At 48.7% G+C, this 21,846-nt stretch overlaps 2 protein-coding genes across 4 annotated transcripts in view; one reads left to right on the top strand and one right to left on the bottom strand.

The window, feature by feature from the left end:
* The window catches only part of CSTPP1 (centriolar satellite-associated tubulin polyglutamylase complex regulator 1), an 86,007-nt gene extending 75,316 nt beyond the window's left edge, over positions 1 to 10,691 (top strand). For both annotated transcript variants that reach the window (XM_087746122.1, XM_087746123.1), the window contains exons 5-9: positions 740 to 825; positions 3,323 to 3,518; positions 5,122 to 5,231; positions 8,537 to 8,600; positions 9,125 to 10,691. In XM_087746122.1, coding sequence (XP_087602248.1) covers positions 740 to 825; positions 3,323 to 3,518; positions 5,122 to 5,231; positions 8,537 to 8,600; positions 9,125 to 9,305 — 637 coding nt within the window. In that variant the 3' untranslated portion in view covers positions 9,306 to 10,691. The remainder of the gene's footprint in view (positions 1 to 739; positions 826 to 3,322; positions 3,519 to 5,121; positions 5,232 to 8,536; positions 8,601 to 9,124) is intronic.
* Positions 10,692 to 11,334: 643 nt separating this feature from the next.
* Positions 11,335 to 21,501, bottom strand: ARFGAP2 (ARF GTPase activating protein 2). 2 transcript variants are annotated; one of them, XM_087746106.1, is made up of 17 exons: positions 21,283 to 21,501; positions 20,900 to 21,018; positions 19,892 to 19,964; positions 19,240 to 19,371; positions 19,074 to 19,154; positions 18,112 to 18,214; positions 17,396 to 17,452; positions 16,783 to 16,827; positions 15,615 to 15,667; positions 15,034 to 15,170; positions 14,365 to 14,496; positions 13,763 to 13,891; positions 13,554 to 13,682; positions 13,043 to 13,169; positions 12,830 to 12,920; positions 12,593 to 12,711; positions 11,335 to 12,165 (listed from the first exon to the last, which is right to left on the bottom strand). In XM_087746106.1, the coding sequence occupies exons 1-17, from the start codon at positions 21,352 to 21,354 to the stop codon at positions 12,145 to 12,147; spliced, it is 1,620 nt and encodes a 539-aa protein (XP_087602232.1). In that variant the 5' UTR covers positions 21,355 to 21,501; the 3' UTR covers positions 11,335 to 12,144. The 2 variants fall into 2 exon arrangements, with proteins under 2 accessions (XP_087602232.1, XP_087602233.1); XM_087746107.1 differs by lacking the exon at positions 16,783 to 16,827.
* Positions 21,502 to 21,846: the final 345 nt, after the last annotated feature.

Here is a 21,846-nt window from a genome sequence, read left to right as displayed (position 1 = left end):
CCTGGGGCTTAGCAGAGAGAAAGAAGACATTGTCCCTGACCCAAGAATCCTCCAGTTTCCATGAAATTTGACCTGATGGTCAAATGATAGAGCTGATAGATACGAAAAGAGACCGATTCATTCATTGGGAAGGGAGGATAGGATGTTCACAGTTTGTAATTAGAAAGCTGATTGTTGGTGCAATGTTATTTCCTCTGTAGTCAAGTGGAGTTTGTTTGGCTATAGATTGGGAGTTAATAACTGTTGTTATCCTTATGAATCTGAAAATATCCCAGTTTGATGAAGCCTGGTATACAGAGGAATAGCATAAGTCTCATTCTGCTTACACCAGTTTAATACTCATGTAACTGTCTTGTCTGTAGCACAGTAGCCATGTGAACCAGCCTTGCAGTTTTTATGCCAGTGTTCGTTCCATCGTGTCCACCAGGCTTTGAATGCTTGACATCCACGTCACACTGCTGTGTTCACACAGTAGCTGAAGTGTGTGATGGCATTGACATTCAGGATCTTCTCCTTGCTGCAGGTTCTTAAGCTGCCTTCATTTTATATTAGGGTGTCCACGTCTATGCAGCAGCGGGTGTTCCTGTTCCTCTCTCCTAACCTCTTACACTGGGCCAAGCCACTAGCAATCCTCAGTTGCACATAGCTCCCTACCTGCACTTTCTCTAGATCTGGGGATCCTGGTTACAGACGGTTGTTCTTTTGTAGATGCTAAACTGTTTCTCTCATCTTGTCCTAGGATTGTGCTGATGGATGATGCTATGGATTGCCTGATGTCTTTTTCTGATTTCCTCTTTGCTTTCCAGATCCAGTTCTACTACTCAGGTAAATGCTGGGAAGCTGCTGACTTCACCCACTAGTGTAGCATTACAGCTTTACAGCTTCCCAATCCCTGCACTTTTTTGAAACTTGTAAGGATATGGTTTTTCACAGAAAATATATAGATCATGGGATGTACTGACAAAAGGTATCACTGATGCCAAGAGATAAGGAGGCTTCGTAAGGAGGTTCCAAAATTTTGTGAATAACAAGATACCTGCAACTGTTAGGCTTATGCATGTATATGTATTTGTCTTAGTCTTGAGACATAAATTTCCAGCTTTATCTAGAGTATGTTAGCACCTAACAATTAACTTTTACTAGGGACATTTTTTTTCCTTTCTTTAATACAGCATTTCTGCCTCTAAAGTATTGGTCCCTGCTGGAGACAGGATAAGAAAAGCCCACCAGCTGGTGGCTTGAAAGGAAAAGGAACTGGACAAATGGATACAATTCTTCCCCCTAATACTCACCCAACTACAGGCTGATTTCAGCTCAAAGAGTTTCTGAACTGGGTGTAGTTTCCATGGATTTAGGAACCCCTAGTAGACTCCTCTCCCAAGAACTTCTGCAGCCTCCCCTTGAAATCACATAAACTTGTAACCTCCGCAACACCTTTTGGCAAGGAGTTGCACAGGTCTGCCACCTGTCCCATGAAGAACCACCTCTCTTGTTTGATTTGAGAGACCCTAGTTGGAAGGGAAAGTGAACAGTTAATCCCTATCTACCTTCTTCATATTGTTGGTCATTTATCATATTCTATCCCTTCCCCCCAGTTTGAGTTTTAACTAGATGGGGTACTTCTTTTAAAATTCTTGACAGGAAAAGTACAAATCAATAATATTAGTTTGTGTGTGTGTATATTTACATATGCTCACCCCCACACACACACATCTGTAAAAATCCCCAGGTATTTTTAAACTGAAGTTCAGGAGACAAGGGGGAGAAACTTGGATGAGGATTCAGGTGCTTGTTCTGTACAGGGAGACCGCTTTAAAATATATTGGCCTGTTTGTCCTAGCCCCCCTAAAATGTGGTTGAGGAAAGGGAATCTCATTCAGGGAACTGCTTAAGTGGGCAAAAAGAGGGAAGCATTTCGTTTATCAAAGTTAGATATGCTGCCAGGCACTGGGGACTGCTGGGGTGCCACTCACCCATCTCCCAGCACAGAGCACTTCCTAAAGGCAACATAAGCGCATGGATTTCCGTCCACTCACGCTTAAATAGCTCCCTCTGATGGACGTAGCTCACAATTGGCATCGACCAGGCAAAGGGGGCCAGGTTTGGATACTGGGGGACACTGGCTAGGAGCCGCGGTGGAGCATAGTCTGTGGTCAGACAGTAGACTTGGGTGGCCTGCTGATCTGATCCAACCTGTCAGTTCCCATCTTTGTAGCAGTTACGAGTCATCTGCTTTCCCTAATACAAAAATCTCACAGTACTTCTGTGTATATACTTCCCCTGTAACTCTCCCAAAATGGTGATTTGGGGTTGGGCAGAACCAGGCTTGTAATGCCTTTAGCCGAGGACAGAAAATGTGTTTTTCTCTGATATAACAAATGTTTCCACTGAGCTGCAGAACCTCAGCACAGCCTCAGGGCCTGCTGACATCCTGCCTCTCCTCTCTACCTGCCTGGTGCGTAGCATTACACTTCCATTCACTCGGGACTTAAATGCCACTGGAGTCCTCATAAGCCCGCCCTTGTATGCAGACATTCAAACATCCCACCCCTGTCCTGTTCACCCAGGCACAATGCACACACGCAGCCTGTCATACGCTCTCCCACCAACCCACACACATGCAAACCACTCCAAATGGAATCTAGATCTGTAAACTGCTGACCACATCCATAAACAAACTTGTTTAAAATTAGACTCTTGCAGTAAACAGTGGGTAGTATGAGGAGCCTGGGGAGAGGCCTTCTGCCAACTCTAGCCCTGACCTGCCCTGGCCCTTCCTCTAGATCCCGTGTTATATTTACTTTGGAGCAGCACAGAGACAAGCTGGGATACAGCCTGAAGCCCTGACTAACTTGCTCCCTTTGCTCCTGTTGCAGTTCCATATAGTTTGTTCCCAACTTGGATGAGTTCTTAGTCAGTGGCAAGAGATGGAGAAGGAAAACTTTTTAGACTTTGCAAATTGGTTTTGTGTTCAATGATAGCTTTCACGCTTTGCTGTTTTATCCATGTGCTAGCTAGCCTCTGTTCCCTTGAGAAGAATCTTGTTCAACAGAGTGAGTGGCCTTTCATAATCATCCCAGAGTGAGTGGCCTCTCATAATCACCCTGACAGGGAGAAGCCAGCAACTTATATGGAAATGGCTGTTTCTGCTTGCATAATATCTGATCTGAACATGCAGGATGCCGTAGTGTTGTGCTTATTTCCTGCTGGTGCTCTGTACAACACAGAGCAGGGAATGACAGTTTAATCCCAAGTCTGGTAGGTCAGGAGGATGCTTTGCTGATTACAGGCCTGAGTTTTAAGTTGCTTTCTGTTTTTTCAGAGTTCCTGGAAAGTGTGGCTACCATTTATCAAGATCTGCTGGCTGGTAAGAATCCAAATACTGTGATTGTGCCAACATCATCCTCTGGGCAACATCGGCAGCGCCAACTCCCAAATGACTGCAGCCCACTCGATGGGGTAGAGGCATCTCTCTTCTACCAGTGCCTAGAGTCCTTGTGTGACAGATCAAAATACAGGTACGAATGGGGTCCAAAACACAGATTTGAAGTCTGTGTCTCTGGAGACTCTTTGTAAGGTTGGAGCTGTGAAGAAATACAGGACTTTGAAGAAGCTGTAACTCCCAAATAGATCTCCTTGGAGAAGTATGAAGGGAGAGATCATAGCCAAACCACTTTAACCAAAGGGGAGAAACGATTTCGTGGACCTAAGAAACATGGGGTTTGAGCTGATTCTTGAAGTAATGGATTGATTTGGGTCTGTGCTTTCCTTCTCACTTCTGCATTGACACTTTCATCAAGGAGAGGTCCGTCTACCATCATGAGTTAACTAGAGGAGATAAACAAGTGCAGTTGTGTTCTTGGGTGTTGAAGCATAGGAAAGGCACGCTGGGGTGGATGGAGTTTGAAGCCTTAGTACCTAGACAAGATCACACTGCTAGTCTGTACCTGAGCCTGTGATGGAGCTGGTCTCCAGTTACAGACCCCAAGCACAAGGCTAGCCTTAGTTCAGCAGGGGATGGAGCAATACCAGACCTTATTGTATAGCTTTGACAGACACTTTCTTCATAGTTTCTTGCAGATAGCAAGCGTATGCCCTGCTAAAAGGTCATGGGCTAGATCCACAAAAAGACTCAGGAGACAAGTTCCACCTGATTCCTGCTTTAGGTGCCTGAATCCTAATTTGTGATCCACAAAATTACTGCTGAACTGCTGTCCAGTCCTATAGATAGCTAAGCATGGGGATGCCAGGCCCTTTTGTTCTTTTAAATAACAAAAGCTCTACATTCCCTGTATGTCCTGAGAGCTTCAGATGGGAAGGATACTGTGAGCCCGTCTGGTAGGTGAGGCTCTGCACAGCACTGTGAGGGGAGCCATTCCCAGCCTTTCATCCAGTAACTCAACACTCAGCCAGGCTTTGGTAACCACCTTTGCCTGAGGGATCACCAGCCCACATCCACATTTCCCAGGGGTGCCACTACACCACAGGCTCTTCAACACTTCCTCTTCATGAGGCAGTTGTATTTTGCATGAAATCCTTTAACAAGTATTAGGCAAGAGCAAGAATCACTATGATGATATTGCTTAGAAGTCAGGGCCAGGGGTTAAGGTGAGTGTAGAAGAAGAGGACATGTCAATTTAGTCCCCACCTAAATATTGTTTTCTGACATATTTAGGCTATCATTGGAGAGGTTTTCCTGCCCCTAGGATGACTATCACTGATAAAAGGGTGATAACAATGTAACAACCCTCATGAAAGATTATCATCTTCTAAAAAAAAGGATTTCCCAGCTGATTTTTGAAAGAATATGCTAAGAGTTGGGATGTGTATGCCTCTGAGTGAATCTAGGCTTTTCTCCCTGTCCTTGGAATGGAGACAGGTAAGACTGCTCTGAGGGATGTATCCCAGCTCAAACATCTTGCTTAGCAAATGAGGAGCAGATGCAATGCTAAATAAGCAAGCTGGTGGCTATTTGTTTTAAACTGAGTCAGGGCAACTTGACAGTGTTAGAACAGGTAAAAGGGTTTATTTCTGCAGTTTGAGCTGGGTCTTGGGAAAAAAAAACAAACAGATGATGATAATTTAAAAGACAAGATGACCCCTTTGTCTCTCTTTTCCTAGCTGTCCACCTTCTGCTCTTGTGAAGGAAATGTTGAGTAGTGCACAGAGACTGACCTTCTATGGATTCCTTATGGCACTTGCAAAGGATCAGGGGATCAATAGAGCCCTAGGTAAGACTCCTGTGAGTGGTACAGCTCTAGATTTTCAGTCATTCTGCATTTCTGTGGAACTTCCTCTGTAATTATGCCCCAGATTTTACACTGTCAGGAAGAGAGTGAGGGAAAGTTTTTCATCTTTTTGTTGATGGATTAAACTTTAAAAACATAACACTGTGCCTTACTGTCTGCTTGAAGCTGTGGAGCTTCTTCAAAGATAAAATTAGATATGAAATGCTTCCCTAAGACAGCAACGTTTTACCTCTTCAATAGCTGATCATTTTAGCAGAACTGTCGTTTTAACATGTTTGGCTATAAAGGTTGGGCAGAGGTGGTCAGGAAACAAGTAAGGTGGCTGACTGTTGTTGCCAGTACTGAACTGAAGTCCCGTCCTATGTTTTAGTCCATCATTCTCCCACAGATTTTAAGCGACTGTTCTCGTCTACAAGAAAAGGAGGCATACCTAAAGGGAAAACCTCTGCTGCCTCCTTGGCTCAAAGACTCGAAGCCCAGTCTTTCCCAGGTCTTCCCCATCTTCCCTCAAGGCAGTGTGATCTCGCCAGTATATTCATCTATGGCCTGCTGAAAATCTGGTGGTATCATAAAACACAAACTGCTACAAAATTCTGTACCAGACTGCTGTGGGAACCAGAGGGATTACCAAGCAGTATCTCACTGCTCATTTCCATGTTGTGCTGGTCAATATTGTTCCAGAGCAAGGAAGCAGTGTTGCATTGGCAAAGGACAGTATGTAATCCATACATAATTCAGATTCACAATTCCATAATGCCCCCATATGCCTTGCTTGTGCTCTTCCTCTTGCAAAGGGGAACAGAAATGGCTTTTTGTGTTTGACAAGGCTGTATCCAGGAGGTAGGTTTAAATGTGTGGAGGCCCAAACACTCATCTCCACTCACCAAATCATCTGGCCAGGAAGGGTAGGCTTTCTCTGTCTTTGGGTAGGTATCCTCTCCCTCTACTTCTAGGCTTGGGTGTCTGCCAGTCCCTATATTACAAAGACAAACCTCAGTGAAAAGGTGTACCTTGCCTGAGGGCTTGTTCTCTTGCACAGGTGTGTGTCATAGTAGAGTAAAAGTATCCCCTCCTTGGCTGAGCCCCTTCTTACAGCAAACCGTTTAAGCTGCTAATGGTCCTCTGGGGCAGGGCTGCTTACTCAGCAGCATGGAGATTATATATCAAAGGTGCATGAATGCAGCCCTGCAATCCCCTCTGCAAACAGGCTTAGGAAGCAGTGTAGTCACTGGGGAAGGTGATGCCTGGATTGCACCAAGCAAAATCTTTTTTTTCTTTACCCTACGAAATCCACTTCTAGTCGAATGCAAAGAAAACAGATGAGCAGAAAAAAAAAAAAAAACCCTGCCCACAGCTTCCATTGTGCCATCTACAAAGTGTATGGGTTTTCATTTCTATTAATGTGGGCCCATCCCCTGGCCCTTTGCCAGCCTCCTGCAGAGGCCTCTCACAGAGGAGGGGCAGCAGCCACAAGTCTGACAGGTGCTAGCATTTGGGCAAGGAAAGGAGGATTCTTTTCCTGGTGTCTTTTAATCTCTCCTGAAGGGTGATTTCAACAGTGTCTGGTCTGTATGGGATCACAAGCTCCCCAAAGCCCTTCAGCAAGGGCAGTTTCAGGCAAAGGAGCCTGCCTTCAGGTCAGGATGCCTGCCTTCTCTCTGGTCTCACAAAGCCAGTACCCACCCTTGGGGAACAGCGGTAGGGATTAGAGCGGCTCAGTCAGGCTGGGGCAGTGCCAATGAGTTTGTCAGGCAGACTGGAATCTGCAGCTTAACTCCAGTGTCAGTGTTGATTCGTGAATCCTTTAAGTGTTATTTACTGACTCTCCCAAGTAATTCTTGTGCCCTAGAGACCTCACTGTGCATTCTGCAAATGCAGAAACAAGTTAAGGTTTAGCTGTGTATTCTTTTAATTGGGCCCATGAAAGAGAGCAAGCTGGGGCACTTCACCGGACCTCCGGACCTCCGGACACTCTGTGTTGCAGTGCCAGGCTTTCCTGTTCATTTGCAGAAGGGGAAGACCAGAACTGGAAGAAGTAGGGGAGTCGTTTCTGGTCTAACCTGGTTCTAATTTTTAGGCACTCATTGCTACGTTTTTGATGATTGCTGCCAGCTTGCCTGTGTGAGGCAGCTGGCTCTCCAGCCCCTCCTTCAAGACCAAAGTGCCAGGACCAGAAACCAGATTTGTGTCCCCACAGGGCAATACAAAGCCCCTTCCCAAAGGTACTGAGTGTAGCACCCAGGGCTCCTGAAAAACAAGAGCGTTCCTCACTGGACTGTTGGTACAGATTACCAAGCATATTTTTTCTGGTGTGCAGTGGCACTATTCATGCTGTGGCAGGCAATTTCTGTCATCTCTGTGCTGGCTGATCACACCCTCCCATGATCTCTGTACAAGGTGGAGTTTGTTAAAGAATTGGGAAGGAGGGGTTTCCTAAGAGTCCCATCTTCCTTTCTGGGCTCTTCCTGAGGTGCCAGTGTCCTTTCACAGAATGGCAAGGATGATCAACCAGCTCTTCCAGTCCTGAACTACACCATGTCCTTCATCCTGAGTAGGGTTTCAAATGTGAAAAGGAGCATGCTGACCTCATACTGAGAAAGGATACCTGATTACTGGCCCAGCCTTTCACTCTCTCACCCAGAGAGCAAGCAATGCTAGAGCACAGTCCGTTCACACTTACTCCTGTAGATTTAATGTGCACCAGAGTCAGGCCTGACTCTCCTGAATTGCAAGGAAAGCAATAGTCTTGTATCTGTGGAGTGTTTTGATCCCCAAGCTCAGTGCACCACAAGAAAGGCAGGTGGCACAGAAGTATACATCTCCCTGGGTGGTATAGTGCATGCTTCAAGCTGTGGCACAGACAACAACATATCTATTGCTCTGATAGGATCTGGGACTGGTGACGATATAGGGCAATTAGCAGAGGCCCAAGGTTGACAGACTGTCATCGCTCTGACAGTCAATACTCAGTAGTTTTGTATAGTGAATGGAAACTGCCAATCCTTAGGGCTTTTCAAGTTCTCTGAGAGGTGAGACTACTGAGAGTGCCTCCCATTTAGTCTGAGCTCAGCTACAGCCTGTGTGAAGGATACAGAATATGGATTATCATTCTTTACCATCTGTCCATGATCCTCAACATTCAGTGTCCATTTCTCTGATAGGTATAAGGAAGAGTCTTCTCTGTCTTGCAGGACAGATTTTTTGGATGCTGCTATGGCTTGAGCGCTTTTCTTTAAGAATGAATAGCCTAACGCTGCTCTGACACTTTCCTTTGTTTTTTTTTCCAGGGGCTTTGCCAGATAAAGGAGACTTGTTTCTGGACCCTGCCATGGATCAGGAACTTGAGAAACTGTAAGTGGAGTTACCTAAAGTGGGAGGTAAAACAACAGATTAAAGGTAGCATGTTAAGGAAGGCTTTAGTAAAGAACTGTCCCTATTCCTTTGCTCTACTATAAAACAACAGAGGAGCTAACAGAGCAGCCTGAGCAGAGAGGGCCCCTTTCTTTGGGGTGCCTTGGTGCAGCTAACAAAATCTTTAGAAAAGGCTTTAGAAACAGAGAGGGAAAGTGTGCCTCAAAGAGGGATCTAGAGGAAGCAGCAGTCTCTAATGAACAGGGGAATTTTGTTTGGATGGTGAAAACTAGGAGTGTTGGAGGACACAGGCTCAGCCCAGAAGAAAGATCTGTTTAAACAGGAAGAAAGATTCACACAGTGAGTCTGGTAGGTACTAGTGCAAGGTTCCCCTTCTGTGCCATGAACATCTTTCCATCCCTGTGCTAGTTGTAAGTCCTCCTCCCAGATTCACTCCAAAACTGCTACAGTAAAGGTTGGAGATGACAAGTTAGGCTGCCTAGCATTTGTCTTTTCTCTTTCAGGGTAGCTCAGGTTTCAGGGCTTTCCGTCTCTGGTCCCACCAGTTCCAGCGGGGACGCAGCTAATTTGCCCGTCCGTAACTCACCCAGGATTAACTCTCCCTGGAAACCTCTACACCATCGGCGAAAAATGGATGCTGAGAGCGAAGGCTCCAATGAAGAGACAGACTCCTCTGAAAACTGAAGGTTGCAAGGGTGGGCACCGTTCCCATCTTGGGTTTCTCCAGAACCCACTGGAGGAACAGCACCTCCTCCCAGAGCATCTGCTGTGATGGTGGGTTCTGTCCACATCACCAGTGTGTGTGCGGCTGTGCCAGTCCCCATTGCCAGGTCCACCCGTCTCTTCCCAGAAGAACTCTGCCTTTTGTCTAGCTCCAAATTGGTGCAGGAATAGCTCCTCTGCAGAAGCTATTTCCAGCTGCAGAGTTATGCTACCCTCTGCTGGCAGCCAAGACAAACCAGCAGACGCTAGCTCTGCCTCCACTTTGAAATAGCCGAGTATTCTCTCACCGGGGCTCCCCCTCACAGTTCACCAGCTGCTGGAGCAGTGGGAGTGCTAGTGCAGGCCGCTTGCCAGTGTTTTGTTGTGTAACTAACTGTGTTCAGACTTGGCCTAGACAATAGAGTGGTTAAATTGCCAGCGGCAGCTCTGCACTTGTGCTCCATTATAATTATTCCCAGTAAAGCTGCACCTGCATATGATCAAAGGTAGAGAAATTCCTGAAGTTCCTAGAAAAGGAGGGCTCGGGTATTGCCATGCCACCTGTCTCTGCTTCCTCCTCCACGTGTCCAAGACTTGCCAAAGCAAATATAGCAAATAAGCTAGATTGCAGTAAGTACTGCATGGTGCTGTCTGGCTCCTCTGCTGTACTGAGTTCCCTTCTGTGAGGCCTGCCACAGCATATTAAGGTCATTTGGAAAAGCAAGCTTTGGAGGGGTTCGGGGGGAGAGAGACAGAAGTCATCTTGAAATTCCTTGCCCACAGGCGGTGTGGCTTGCAAACATATAGAGTATCTGCTGGGGTTGGGTGGGCAGAAGCACTAGGAGAGGAGTTTTAAAATGAGTCCAGGGTATTTTTTTGTAAATATTGGCATTATAGCATCATAGTGTAGCCCTTAGAACTAGAGAAAGAAGTAGCGTTGCATCGTGTTAATGGTAACTAACTCGGCAGTCTGGCCACCACACCCCTGAAGGCTTTCTCGAGCCCGGCTCCTGTGCCTCAGCTTGCACAGACCAATTGGTTCCTGGGGAACTTGAGTTTCTCTTGATTCTTTGGGAGCCTCCTTGCTCCTCCTGTTCATCAAATGCTGCAGCGAGCTACTAGGAGCTGGTAACCCAAAGCTTATAGCAGCCCTAAACTGAGTGGATTCAACACATGCTGGAGCTATTTTAAGGCTAATCCCATAACTACTGCCGAGTCTGTACCACAGCCCCACCTGCGGAGGTAGTGGGAGGGGTTATTTATTTATTGCAAGTTATTTATTTAACGTGCTCGCTAACTGCGCTTTCTCTCCCAGCTATCAGCGAGCGCCTGTGAGAGCCCGGCAATAAAGTACGCTGCCTAAGGCCACTGCTGCCTCGGGGTCTTCTGGGCTGCCCTGGCCCCTCCTCGGGGCGCTGCCGGGGACGGGAGCAGCGCGGGGCGGCGGCGGTAGTCGGGGGCCCCGGCCGCCTTCCGAGGGGCCCCGCCAGACCCCACCTCGGCCGGGGAAGGCGGCGGCGCCAGCCCCGAGAGCCGGGGCGTCCCCAGGCCGCGCCTGAGCGGGGGCAGCCCGGGCTCCCCCCCTCCCGCCCGGGCACCGCTTGCGGCCGCGCGACCGCGGGCGGCCTCCCCCCGCGCCCGGACGCACCGCGCAGGCGCGCTCGCGCGGCCTTCCCGCCTCCCGTCCCCTCCGAGCCCCGGCTCCGCCGCGGGTTCCGTTACGGTGCAGCCGCGGCACCGGGGAGAAAGCCACAGGAAGGCCCGACCTCACCCCCCCTCCTGCCCCACCGCAGCGGCAGAGTAACCCTTCCCCTCCCGCCCCCAGCCCTTCGGGTGCCACAGCTTCAGAGGTGAAGCCCATGCAAGCCTGTTAACGGCCCTAGAGAGAGGGTTGCTGACAGAAACTTCAGAACAAACAGCCCCAGCCTCTCTTTTTCCTAATAGTTAATGTGTAACTAGCCCCTTTCCCCCCCTTTTTCTTAGTACCCAGTCCTCAGCACCACAGTCCAAGGAAGAGAAAAACATGCTCTTGTTAAAACCAGAGTCAGGAGCAGAGAGCCAAGTTGAACAAGACTAAAATGTCAGTCCTCACTCACTGCTGCACTTCAGAAGTTCACCTCATGGTGAAGTCAGAGGTTCGGGACTTTGACCTCAGTCCAAAGCTGGGCAACAAAATAACCAGGGATACAGTAAATATCTTTACAGTATTTCTTTACCTGGGCCTTTTTTGCTGATGATGTAATTAGAAGCTAAAAAAATAATCTTCGCTTTGATTTTTTTCTCCTGCACCAATATATGCTGGTTTACAAGACAGTAAAAAAGATTATGCCATGGTAAAAGTCAGACCCTGCAAACACAGAGGACTCCACAGCACCATGGATCAGGAGCACAGAGCAGAACAAAAAAAACCAGTCATGTCCGTGGGAACCAGGTAACACGATGTTCAGAAAAATAGCATTCCCCTTTCCTCTATCACTTGGTGAGCTAAGGTATGGGCCAAGAAGGACAGGAGCACTGATGAGGGCAGCCCAGGATTTCCTGTCATCTCTTTTACAGCAGTGAGGTTAATCCTGTAAGAAGGCCTGTCTCCACTGGCTAGTAGATAGCAGTGGCTATGAGGGCACATTGAATTTTAATAGAGTGGAATCCAGAGATATTTGGAAAGCATCCTGGGCACAGCCATGTCCTGACCCCCTCTGCTTACCTTCTCCCCTCCCCACCCGCCCCAGACAAACTAAGACAATCCTGCAGAGTTTACTCCAGGCAAAGGTGGCATCAGTGCCTCTTGCTGGCTTCCCTGTGAGTTGCAGTCCCTGCGTCATCAATATGAGCCATAACGATCCTGGGGAGGAAACACACCGAGACACCATGCTACAACACTTCATGCAAACTCAAGTCAGATAACAAGGTCTTGGGGTGTTTGGGATTAGAATGCTGCGTGAGGTTACCTAGACAGGACACCATGCAAAGGCAGGACGTTAAATGGCCTTAACTTTTTAAGTTCTGCCTGAGATTTGTGGGAAAAGGCCTATCTGACATAACAAGGTGTTCTGTCCAGCGGGAGAGTAAGGTTGGCCAAGTAGAGTTCACTGGCCACTTGGAATTGCTCAGCTATTGTAGCATAGTCATCAGCTACAAAAGACAGGTCTCTACCTGGGACTTTCCACATAATTTGAGAAGACAATGATAATTCCGGCAGAAGCCGGGATATGGTGAAAGTCCTTGAGCATGATGATAGCCTGTCTGAAGGTGCCACAGTGTAACCTCACCTGGAGGGAGTTCATCACCCCATTGGCTAGGACGGCCATCTTGCCAGCAACTGATTTCACTCCTTGCTTGAACTGTGCAATGTCAGCTGTAGGCAGGACATTTCCAATTGAGACACCACCTACGAGAACCAGCAGGAGTCACCCTGGAGTCCCCCAGCTCCAGAGAGCACCCCGACCCTCTCCAGTCTAGGTCCTCCAAAGCTGCCCCCTTCCTCAGCCCACTGAGCGCCAACAAACCTGAGTGCGCATTCTCAGCCTCTCCAAACAGGTCCGCAGAGCTGATGGCACTGCTGCCCGAGAGCTGCTGCAGTCGGGACCTGGCTTCATACTGCAGCAGAAAACAAAACAAAACAGAATGGTTATAAAGGAAGGGAACAAAGTAGGACCTGCGCAAACAGGACAAGATGAAGCCAGAGCTATACCAGCTTAAGCACTGCAGAATGCACCTACCTCAGCATCTGCCTCCCGCCCGAAGAACATATCTGAAGAGATGGCTTTAGCCCCTGCAAATTTCTGCCGAGCTTCATTGGATTCCACAACTGATGTCCTGTTCTCCGTCTCCCGCCTACTGGGGGGCCTGAGGAAACAAGAGAGGAGACATCTCAGCTTAAGCTCACCAACACAGTAAAGAAAGAGACTTCTCTCTCAGACCTCACCTGATCAACGGAAAGCAACAAATCCTCACATGCTAGCTACAGTCAGGGTTCTCCCCTCCCCACCTCAGGACAGCCAGCACTTGATGACCATAAAGGCTGTATCAAACTTAGGGACACCACAGGCAAAGAAGTGCCCAAGCCTCTTTCACTGGAGGCCCTTTTTTCTTGGGCTTGTCCATGCAAGTTATCTTCTGCAGCACAGGGCTCCTGTCATAACACAGCAGCATCCTCTGCCCACAGCTCCTAGACCTATCCCTTTGTCCTACACACAAGGAAGGTACAGTAGCAGTGGGAGGCACTTTTACCTCTCTGAAACTGGCCGAATACTGGAAATGGTCACCTCGGGTTCCTCCTCTTTGTCCATACCCCATGAAGAGTCCGTTTCCCATCGTGAGCCAAATGCGTCTTCGAATGAGAAGGGACTATATTTGTACCTAGGTACCAAAAACAGGTAATTTAGGCCAGACGTTAAATTCAGGAATAAGCCGAAGACCACACTGAAGCTAAGTCTTACTTGGGGGGTCCAGCTGCGAAGCCTCCAGCATCTTCAAACAAGTCCAGTTGGGAGCGGGAAGATTTTGCAGCCAGCGGCGTCTCTTGCTCAATTACTTGCATCTCAGACATCACCGAGTGCGAAACAGAACTAGCACAACAAACAGGCAGTCAGGGCAGTCCAGCCCCTACAACCAGTCTGCCTCAAAACTGAATCTGGCCTTCACAGGCAGGGCAGGTGCCACAAGTCTTGAGGGAGAGTTGTAGGATGCCAGCCCCATTCACCACTTATCTAGCTTATCCTGACTCCTGCAGAAGTCTTGAGCTACTTTCTTAAGGGAAGTATTCTGCAGGGGGGCACCTGGCAAGCAGCAGGGCTCTAGGGCTGGACACTGACAGGCCACACGCATCTTTGGAAAAGCTTAAATGAGAACTAGAACCTGTGAACAGGGTGCTCATTCCTTCTGGGGCCTGAAGCATTTTTAGACATAGTCCAGCATACGAGCACTTTAAATCAGCTCCTTGTCTGTTACAAGAGCAGCAAGCTCCTGCCTTCAGGAAACTTTTCCAGAGCAGGGTGCTTCCAAGGCACCTGTCTGTCCTATGCCATCCACAGCCAAGTACCTTCTGGACACCAAGCCCATGCCCAGCCTCTCTGCTTGTTCACGCTTCTTCCCTTCAAGGTTCTGAAGTTTCTTCTCTTCCTTCTTCCGATCGAGCTGCAGTTCCTGATAAGCCAGTCGCATTGAGGTGACTCTAAAGGAAAGAGCTATGGTGGGTACCACCTCGTTACCCTTCCCCCCCCAGCCCATGCTGTGGAGGGGCAAGGGGGAGAGTAACCCTGACAACCCATCAAAACATCCATTTCCACAACAGCTCTGCCAAAAATCCTTGCACAGAAGCTACTGCTTGTCTTCCCATGTCACCTCCACTGGGATTCAACTCTTTTTTGGCTAACCATGATTTCCCTACTGTAAGCATTGGCCCACCTCCCGCAAGAGAATGCCCCATCCAGTTCAGCCTTTGCCTTTTTCAGTCCTGTCCAAAGGTCAACAGAAACACAAAATACTTCCATATCTGCTCCTTAAACTCTTCCAGGGATGCTAATTTGAATAAAATATGGCAGTATAACTTGTGCCCTGCTGTAAGGGCCATATTGGCTTATAGCTACTGCTCATCCTATCATGCAGCACGTTCTGTACTCACATTAGGTGGTCCTAGGGTGAACAGCATTAACCCCATATTACTTGTGCCTTACATATGCAAGGTATTCAGCCCAAACAGGGCACTTACATGGACTCCTCAGCTTGTTTCCTGGATTCCACTGCCTGCTGCTCCCTCAGCTGCTCTGCCACCTGGGCTTGCCGCTCAATCTCACTGAAGCTCTGGCTGCTCACTTTCTGGGCTCCAAGACCTTTTTTTGCACCCAACTTGAAAAACAAAACAAAACAAAAAAAAAATGCAATTTCTTCACCCTAGATTGTTCATTGTAGAAGAAAACCAGAATCCTACTCCTTGCTGCATTGGTCAGGCCTTCAGTCTCCAGGTGTAGTCACAACCTACAGACCCAACAGGGCTTGCAACAGAGTATGAAAGAACACCCAAGAGTTAACCCACCAGTGGCCAGTGCTAAGAGATCAGCTGCATACACTTCAGACCACAACAAGTAATAGTCCAAAACCTAATTGTTTTTGTCCATTAATATACAAGCTATCTTTCAAAATAAGCAGTGATATAATCAAAGCTCTCCCTGCCCCAAATGGATCTCTCAGTACGCAGCTTTGTTAAGGGCAGAAAGCAAGGGCCAGGGAAAGGACGGCAGTAATACGAGACATGCTCTACCTCCTCTCCATAAAGCAAGAGCTCAGACATACCCCTTTCTTGGCAGCTCCTGGCTTCTTCTTTCCAATGAGGGAGGATTTAAGTTCTGCAAGAGAAGGGAAGCAGCAAATAAGCAGAAGTGAATTAATTAAGAAGCCAGAATTAGTCGGCAACCCACACAAACATCCACCACAGTCCAGCTGCTACAGAGTCCAGGGCACACCATGCAGCTTCACATCAGAAGCCTGGGTGACTTCACCCAGCCAAGAAAGATGCGCTTAGAAGCTCCACAATTGCAGGCTCAGGCTGGTGGCCTAGAGAAGCATGTCCATTGCTGGGGAAACTCGTAAGGGAATGAAGACCATTGACTAGCTCTTCCAAGTGTCATGCAGTTGGTGACCCTGCCCAGTAAGGATCAGGGTAGCTCAAGACAGACTAGGTTTATTCCATACATAAATCCAACAAAATGCAGCTTCAGAGCCATATGAAGGTCAGCACCTCACCAATGCCTTAGGGACAAAGAAGCAAGAACCCCAAGTCATGTTTACATGAACAGACCAATCACAAAACGGACCTAAAGTGCAGCGAGCTGTAAAAGCAACAGGTTCCCCAACACCTCGCACCAGGAACCTGTCACTCTGAGGGCATGAAGCATGCCACACTTGTAAAACCAGCCAAGGTCCAGCCAAGCAGCAGATGCCTGGGGAAAAGTGTAAGAACAAAGCAAACAGAGAGGGACTGCCCAGGACATTTTCCCAGCTCCCAACATGTAGCTCCAAAATCTTTTATCACCCCTGTTGGGCTTTTCTTCCACAGAAGCGTCTCCTTACTTTCTACACCCACGTGACTTTTGTCAACCCATACTTTAGATCATTCTTGACAGCCTTTCCTGTATCTTTTCTAGTCTTACCGTAAGTTTTTGAAATAGGGGCATTCAAAACATTCACACTATCCAAGACTGTTTTCAGCTTGCCGTTCCTAACATTTGATTTGGGGTTGCTTGGCTTTTTTTTATTAATGTCAGGAAACATTTAAACAGAAATGACAATAAGATCCCTTTCCAGAGAAGTAATAGTGGGTTTAGATCCCAATACGGTACATGTAAGCTTTGGCTCACTCTCTCCCTCCAAGCACAGGAAGCTAAAGTTGAAGGCAGAATCACAGAGGGGGCAAGCAGAGTTGTCACAAGCAGCCAGCGCAGGCCAGCTGTTAGCCAGTTACCTCTGGCAGGAGCAGGCCCTTGTGTTGATAGATACATGGACATGTCTGAGGAAGAGACATAAAATACGGGGAATGAATAGACACTTGAAGACACAGGCTTTCCACCCAGGATGAACCCACTGTGGGCTAGGAGCACACTCTCAATAAGGAAAGAAGTTCCAGCCAGATGCTCTGTGGGCAGCTGGGATAGAAATGGCAGGGGAGGATCAGATACAAATCCCTATTACTCTGGAAGCTAGAAATTAATTTGCCTCCAAAGGTTCTGGGGGAAAAAAAAACCAAACCAAAAAACAAATACCACAGCCACGTGGCCTTGATCAGCCAAGTTCTAGATATGCATATGCCACGTTTTGTCCAAAGCTCAAAAAATGAAAACAAGCTTTTGGGAAGGTGACAGCTTTGAACTTGATCATGGAAAGGAGGAGGAAACCTCCAGTAAACTGTGGCTTGGTTTTGGGGTTCAGGGAGGTCCTCGGTACTGGCTCCATGGGAAGATAAGCCCCTTTAGACATTCTGAAAATTGGCTCATCAGTTCCAGCTCCACTGAGCTTACTACTGAACAGCAAGTATAAGAGCATGACTGATCTGCAAGATAGTGAAGAGTCTTACTTACCTAGAGGAGCTTTAGGAGATGTACTCAACAAGTCAATAGATGGGCCTTGGCTGGAATCTGTGATCACAAAACCAGAAAACATTCAGCAGACTGATTCTCAACCCTTCTTTTCAGTGTGCTCACAGTTCTACTGTATCTCTTCTACCTCCTCTGCCCTTCCTCCTCTTCCCCCAAACAAGTTACAGTTTGAAATGTGCACTTTCCCAAACACAACTTTACATCTCCACAAAGCAAGTTGTTCCCTCTGGAGTTTTCTTAACACATTAAAAGAAAGCAAACACTCCGCAGGGGAATACACAAAGCTGTTTCAAATTACAGCTACACCCCCAGATTCTTGGTTTCCTTGTCATTCGCCCTAGAAACAGTTTTTTGCTCTATATTCATATGTCATTTCCAGACCCATCAAATTCAAGGGACAGAGAAGAGCGTTTGGACAAATAATTATGTCTGGAAGCAGGGAAACAGGGCAGCTAATCCCCAAAACAGTTTTGTGTGCATTTCAGGAAAAGCGGAGAACTGATCCCAAACACAGCAGTGTTTTTAGAAGCCTCCACTAATTTAACTAAATGTCGTAGAGTGCACAAAGCTTCCACTCCTTCAAGCCTGAACCAAAGGAAGAGCTCAGCCCTTCCAGCTGTGGTGCAGAAGTGTATTCTCCTGGAAATGAAGTCAGGTTCTTGGAAAAATTATTCTCACACAAAAAGTCTCTCACTCACTCGACACTTCACTGCCTTCTGATGACTTCGCTGCTTTTTCCACCTCTGGGGAAGACTGTGCAGGATTCTGGCTGCCATCTGCTACATCCCAGGTACTGGAAGACTGCAAGGAGATGCTCATTCCAGTGATTTGCAGAAGATGAATGAACCGAACAATCCTGAACTTACTTCAGGTTTAGTGACCTGTGTTCAGTTTCAGGCCAAAGGAAATGTGTTCCAAACTCCAGACTATGCCTTCATTGAAGATAAGATAACATATGGACAAGTCCACATTCCCTTAGCAGGGACAAAAATTGAAAAAAAAAACCAACAACCCAAAACCCAAAAAAAACCCAAAACCCAGAAGCTAAGCTGAGTAGAAGGCCAGGAGGAACAACAGCATCACTCGACAGTAGTATCAGAGCTGGCTACTGCAAGGACTTCGCAGGTTAAGGAGATGAGCTTAAATCTGGGACAAAGTGTGAATGAGTTTCCCTGGAAAAAAATAATCTCAGCTTCCACTATCTTTATTGCCATACAGCCAATTCTCACGTTACTCCATTCACTTGAGAAAGTCGGCCTAGCACTGTGCAAACAGTTGCCCAAATCCACTTTACCAGGGTCTGTGCACTGGAAAGCTGACTAAACCAGAAGTTCAAAGTAATAGCCAGTTCTTGCTCTAACTGTACAAAGAGACTATGCATTAACGCAGTACACAAAGTGTTTTCCAGGCAGTAGCTGGTAGCCCTGAGTATTCCTCGAAGATAAAGATGGTCTCGAAAACAAAGGACTACAGGCCCCATGAGGGATTGTTTAGATCTGCGACTATGTCCCAGGCTGATGACTGAGTCTTAGTTCTTCCATGTTACTACTGAATGAGTATACAACGTACAGTCCTTCCAAGCTAAGCGGGACTGCTCCTGGCTGAACAGCTGGCTCTTTGAGAGCTGTTAAGGCTGTCTGGTTTAGATAGTTCTTCTCACCTGTGTGTGCTCCATGAAGAAATCAGCATCACTCTTGTCAGGGGAGTGCCCAGGGGCTCCACTCAGTCCATCTATAAGCAGCTGAAGAGAGAAGAGGGGAAAACAAGAAGGTATGCTACAAGGCTCAGCATCCAGCATCTAACGGTACAGTGCTGCTCAGACTTACATCAGTGCCATACTTGGCCATGGCAGCACTTGCCAGCTGCCGGATCTTCTCCCTGTACATCTGGGCAGCTCGACTATTATACTTAGCATTGGCATCTGTGGTAGTACAGCCGTGCTGGCGGAAGAAAGCAGTCTGAAAAGAGAAGAACATTCAGTCTCCTGACTGCTAGATCATACTCAAGTAAGCATTAAACATAAACTCAACAGAAAAAGGAAGCTTCCCAGAGACAGGGGATGATATACTGAGCACACAGTATGAACCAGCCGTTCATTGATCAGCTTGCTCCAAGACGTCTCACTCCAGGCCCCAGAGGCCTAACAAAACCATCCCTGTCCTCCACAGGAGGATGCTTCTGAGTCTCAATGCTGAGCATGAGCTTTCAAACTGATCAGCATTACTAACTCTTTTCACTTAAGAGGACTACGCCCCTCATTTAAATGAGATGTAAAGGAATGACAGATCTGCGCGTCAGAGAAGAATGCATTCAAAGGTCACAGTCTGACTTCCAAGCACGCCTGACAAACACCTCCCCTCATTACACGTTTCAGATGAGGCCGGTACCGAGAAAGCCACACAAAGGAAAGGGACAAGAAAAAGAGAATGTGGATTAGGAAGAGGGAAAGCAAGCAAAATGCCTACAGAGGCTCCTCACCGCGTTGGCATTGCTGCCCACTTGCATACACCTCAGCTGGAACCAGTTCCAGTTAGAATCCAACTCTGTGGACCTGTGTGAGAACCAATTATTTCTATTAATACTGTGCAGGCATACCAAATGCAAAAGCAAGCTCTGAGCTAGAACGGTCAGATATCCCACTACTATCCCAGGGTATAGGAGGCAAAGGGGGAAGGAACATCTTGGTAACTTCTTTGCTCCCGTAAGAAATTAATTTGAACTTTTAAAGTAAGGAAAAGCTTCAGCTTCACACCAAATAACAGTGTCCAAATTTAGAGGACCTCTCACTTGTATTGCCTGTTAAGAGGGCAGAGCTTAAGCTAGGAAAGCACAGCCAACAACTTCCATTCTACATGTCACCTCACCACTACATGAGACTCATATTCAGCCCGTCCCAGATTAGGCCAGCACACATGACAAAGCAACTGAGAAAACAACCAAGTAAAGCTAGGTGACGGAGTATGTCTCATACCAGTTACTCAACTTATCTCTGAATAAGTAAAGGTCACAGCTGTGTTACTTAAAACACTAACTTTTATGAAAATAAGAACAGTAGGCTGAAAATTCAACACCATCTTCCCCACTAGGTTAATACAGAAAAGCTTAAATAATATTCTTGGTTTTGCCTTGCTCAGCATTACAAGAAAGACTTCCATATTGCTGCTCTACTGGCAAGACCACACTCTCCTCTCAGCTTCTGCAATTCGGAGTCCGGACAGCGTTTCTACAAGGTTAGCGAAAGTAAGACACCGACGTTCCACCGAGGTGCCTTGGAAACTCCACCTCGGAAGAGCTGAGCGACCTAAAACCTCCAGCGAGCAAGCCACATGAAACCCGAAGCGATCGCTCCGTGGCAACGCTTCTCTCCAACCGGTTCCCTGCGTGTTCCCGCACCGAGGAGGCACGGCTGCTCCAGGCCTGCCCGGCGGTCACCCAGGGGCCGGGGCTCCCCCCTCCCCGCCGCGCAAGCCGCCGGGCCCCACGCACCTGATGAAGCTGAGGTGCACGCCCAGGGACCTGTGGACGCCGGAGCAGTCGATGCACAGGAAGACCCCGTAGGTGATGCTGGCCCAGCTCGGGTTCTTGGCGCCGCAGTCGAAGCACGACTAAAGCGAAGGCAGAGCGACGGCCGGGCTGAGGCGGCGCCTTCGGCCGCTCTGCCGCTCCTCCGCCCCCTGCCGCAACCCGGGAGCTCCGTGCCCCGCGGCTCTCCCCGGGCCCTCCCCGCGCCCCAGGAGCCCCCTACCCGGCCGCCCCGCCGCCGCAGCGCGGCCCGGAGCCCGCCGGGGCCTGGCCCGAGCCCAGGTCGCGGCCGCAGGGAAGCAGCCCGGCTCGGAAGGGCGGGAGGCCGCCCGGCGTCGCCCCGCTACCTTGTTCGCCGGCGCTGCCCGGAGCCGCTTGAAGAGAGTCTGGATCTCCGTCTTGCTCGGCTCCGCCGCCATGATCTCTCCTTCCCAGACGCCACTGCGGCGACGGGTGCCGGCCGGGCCCAATCGGCGCAGCGGTCGGGCGGCAGTACGGGTGCCGCCTGAGGCCACACCGGCCCGCGGACGGGTCCCCGCGGGGGTCGGCCCCTACCTGCCCCGTCGCCATGACGGTGGGGGCGCGGGGCCGCTCCGCCGTTAACCTCTCCAGCCGCCACACCCGGCGGGGCTGCTCGCCGGGAGGGGGGCCGGGAGTCCCCACCTTCCCCGGGCTCAGGGGCGGCCCCGGCGCCCAGGGTGGGCGTTTCGGGTCAGGGCCCCTCCTCGGCACCCTGCGCTAGCCCCGCCATCACCCACCCCCTCCGCTGCTCCGGCCTGCCGGCCCCGCCGCTTCTCGAGTTTCACGGCGTCGTCCTCCGCAAACCGCTTTCTGAGGCTAAACATGAACGGGGACGTTTCCACGCCCGAGACGCCCGTCAGCTCTGGCTGTGCACGGTGCTCCCGCAGCCC

The sequence above is a fragment of the Nipponia nippon genome, unplaced genomic scaffold (assembly GCF_047370975.1).
Source record: "Nipponia nippon isolate SJK-2023a ecotype South Korea unplaced genomic scaffold, ASM4737097v1 scaffold_10, whole genome shotgun sequence".
NCBI classification, from domain to species: Eukaryota; Metazoa; Chordata; class Aves; order Pelecaniformes; family Threskiornithidae; genus Nipponia; species Nipponia nippon.
Note: the sequence above shows the minus strand (reverse complement) of the source record. Positions and strands in the feature narration are given on the sequence as shown.

Bases quoted from the DNA above. Each gene is read 5' to 3' on its own strand.
- ARFGAP2 (XM_087746106.1), bottom strand. From the start codon at position 21,354: ATGGCGGCGGAGCCGAGCAAGACGGAGATCCAGACTCTCTTCAAGCGG. The intron at 13,170-13,553 runs GTAAAAGTGCCT...TTGTTTCCTCAG, and splicing joins ATTCGGCCAGTTTCAGAGAG to GCCCCCCAGTAGGCGGGAGA. The intron at 12,921-13,042 runs GTAGGTGCATTC...TTTCTGCTGCAG, and splicing joins GGCGGGAGGCAGATGCTGAG to TATGAAGCCAGGTCCCGACT.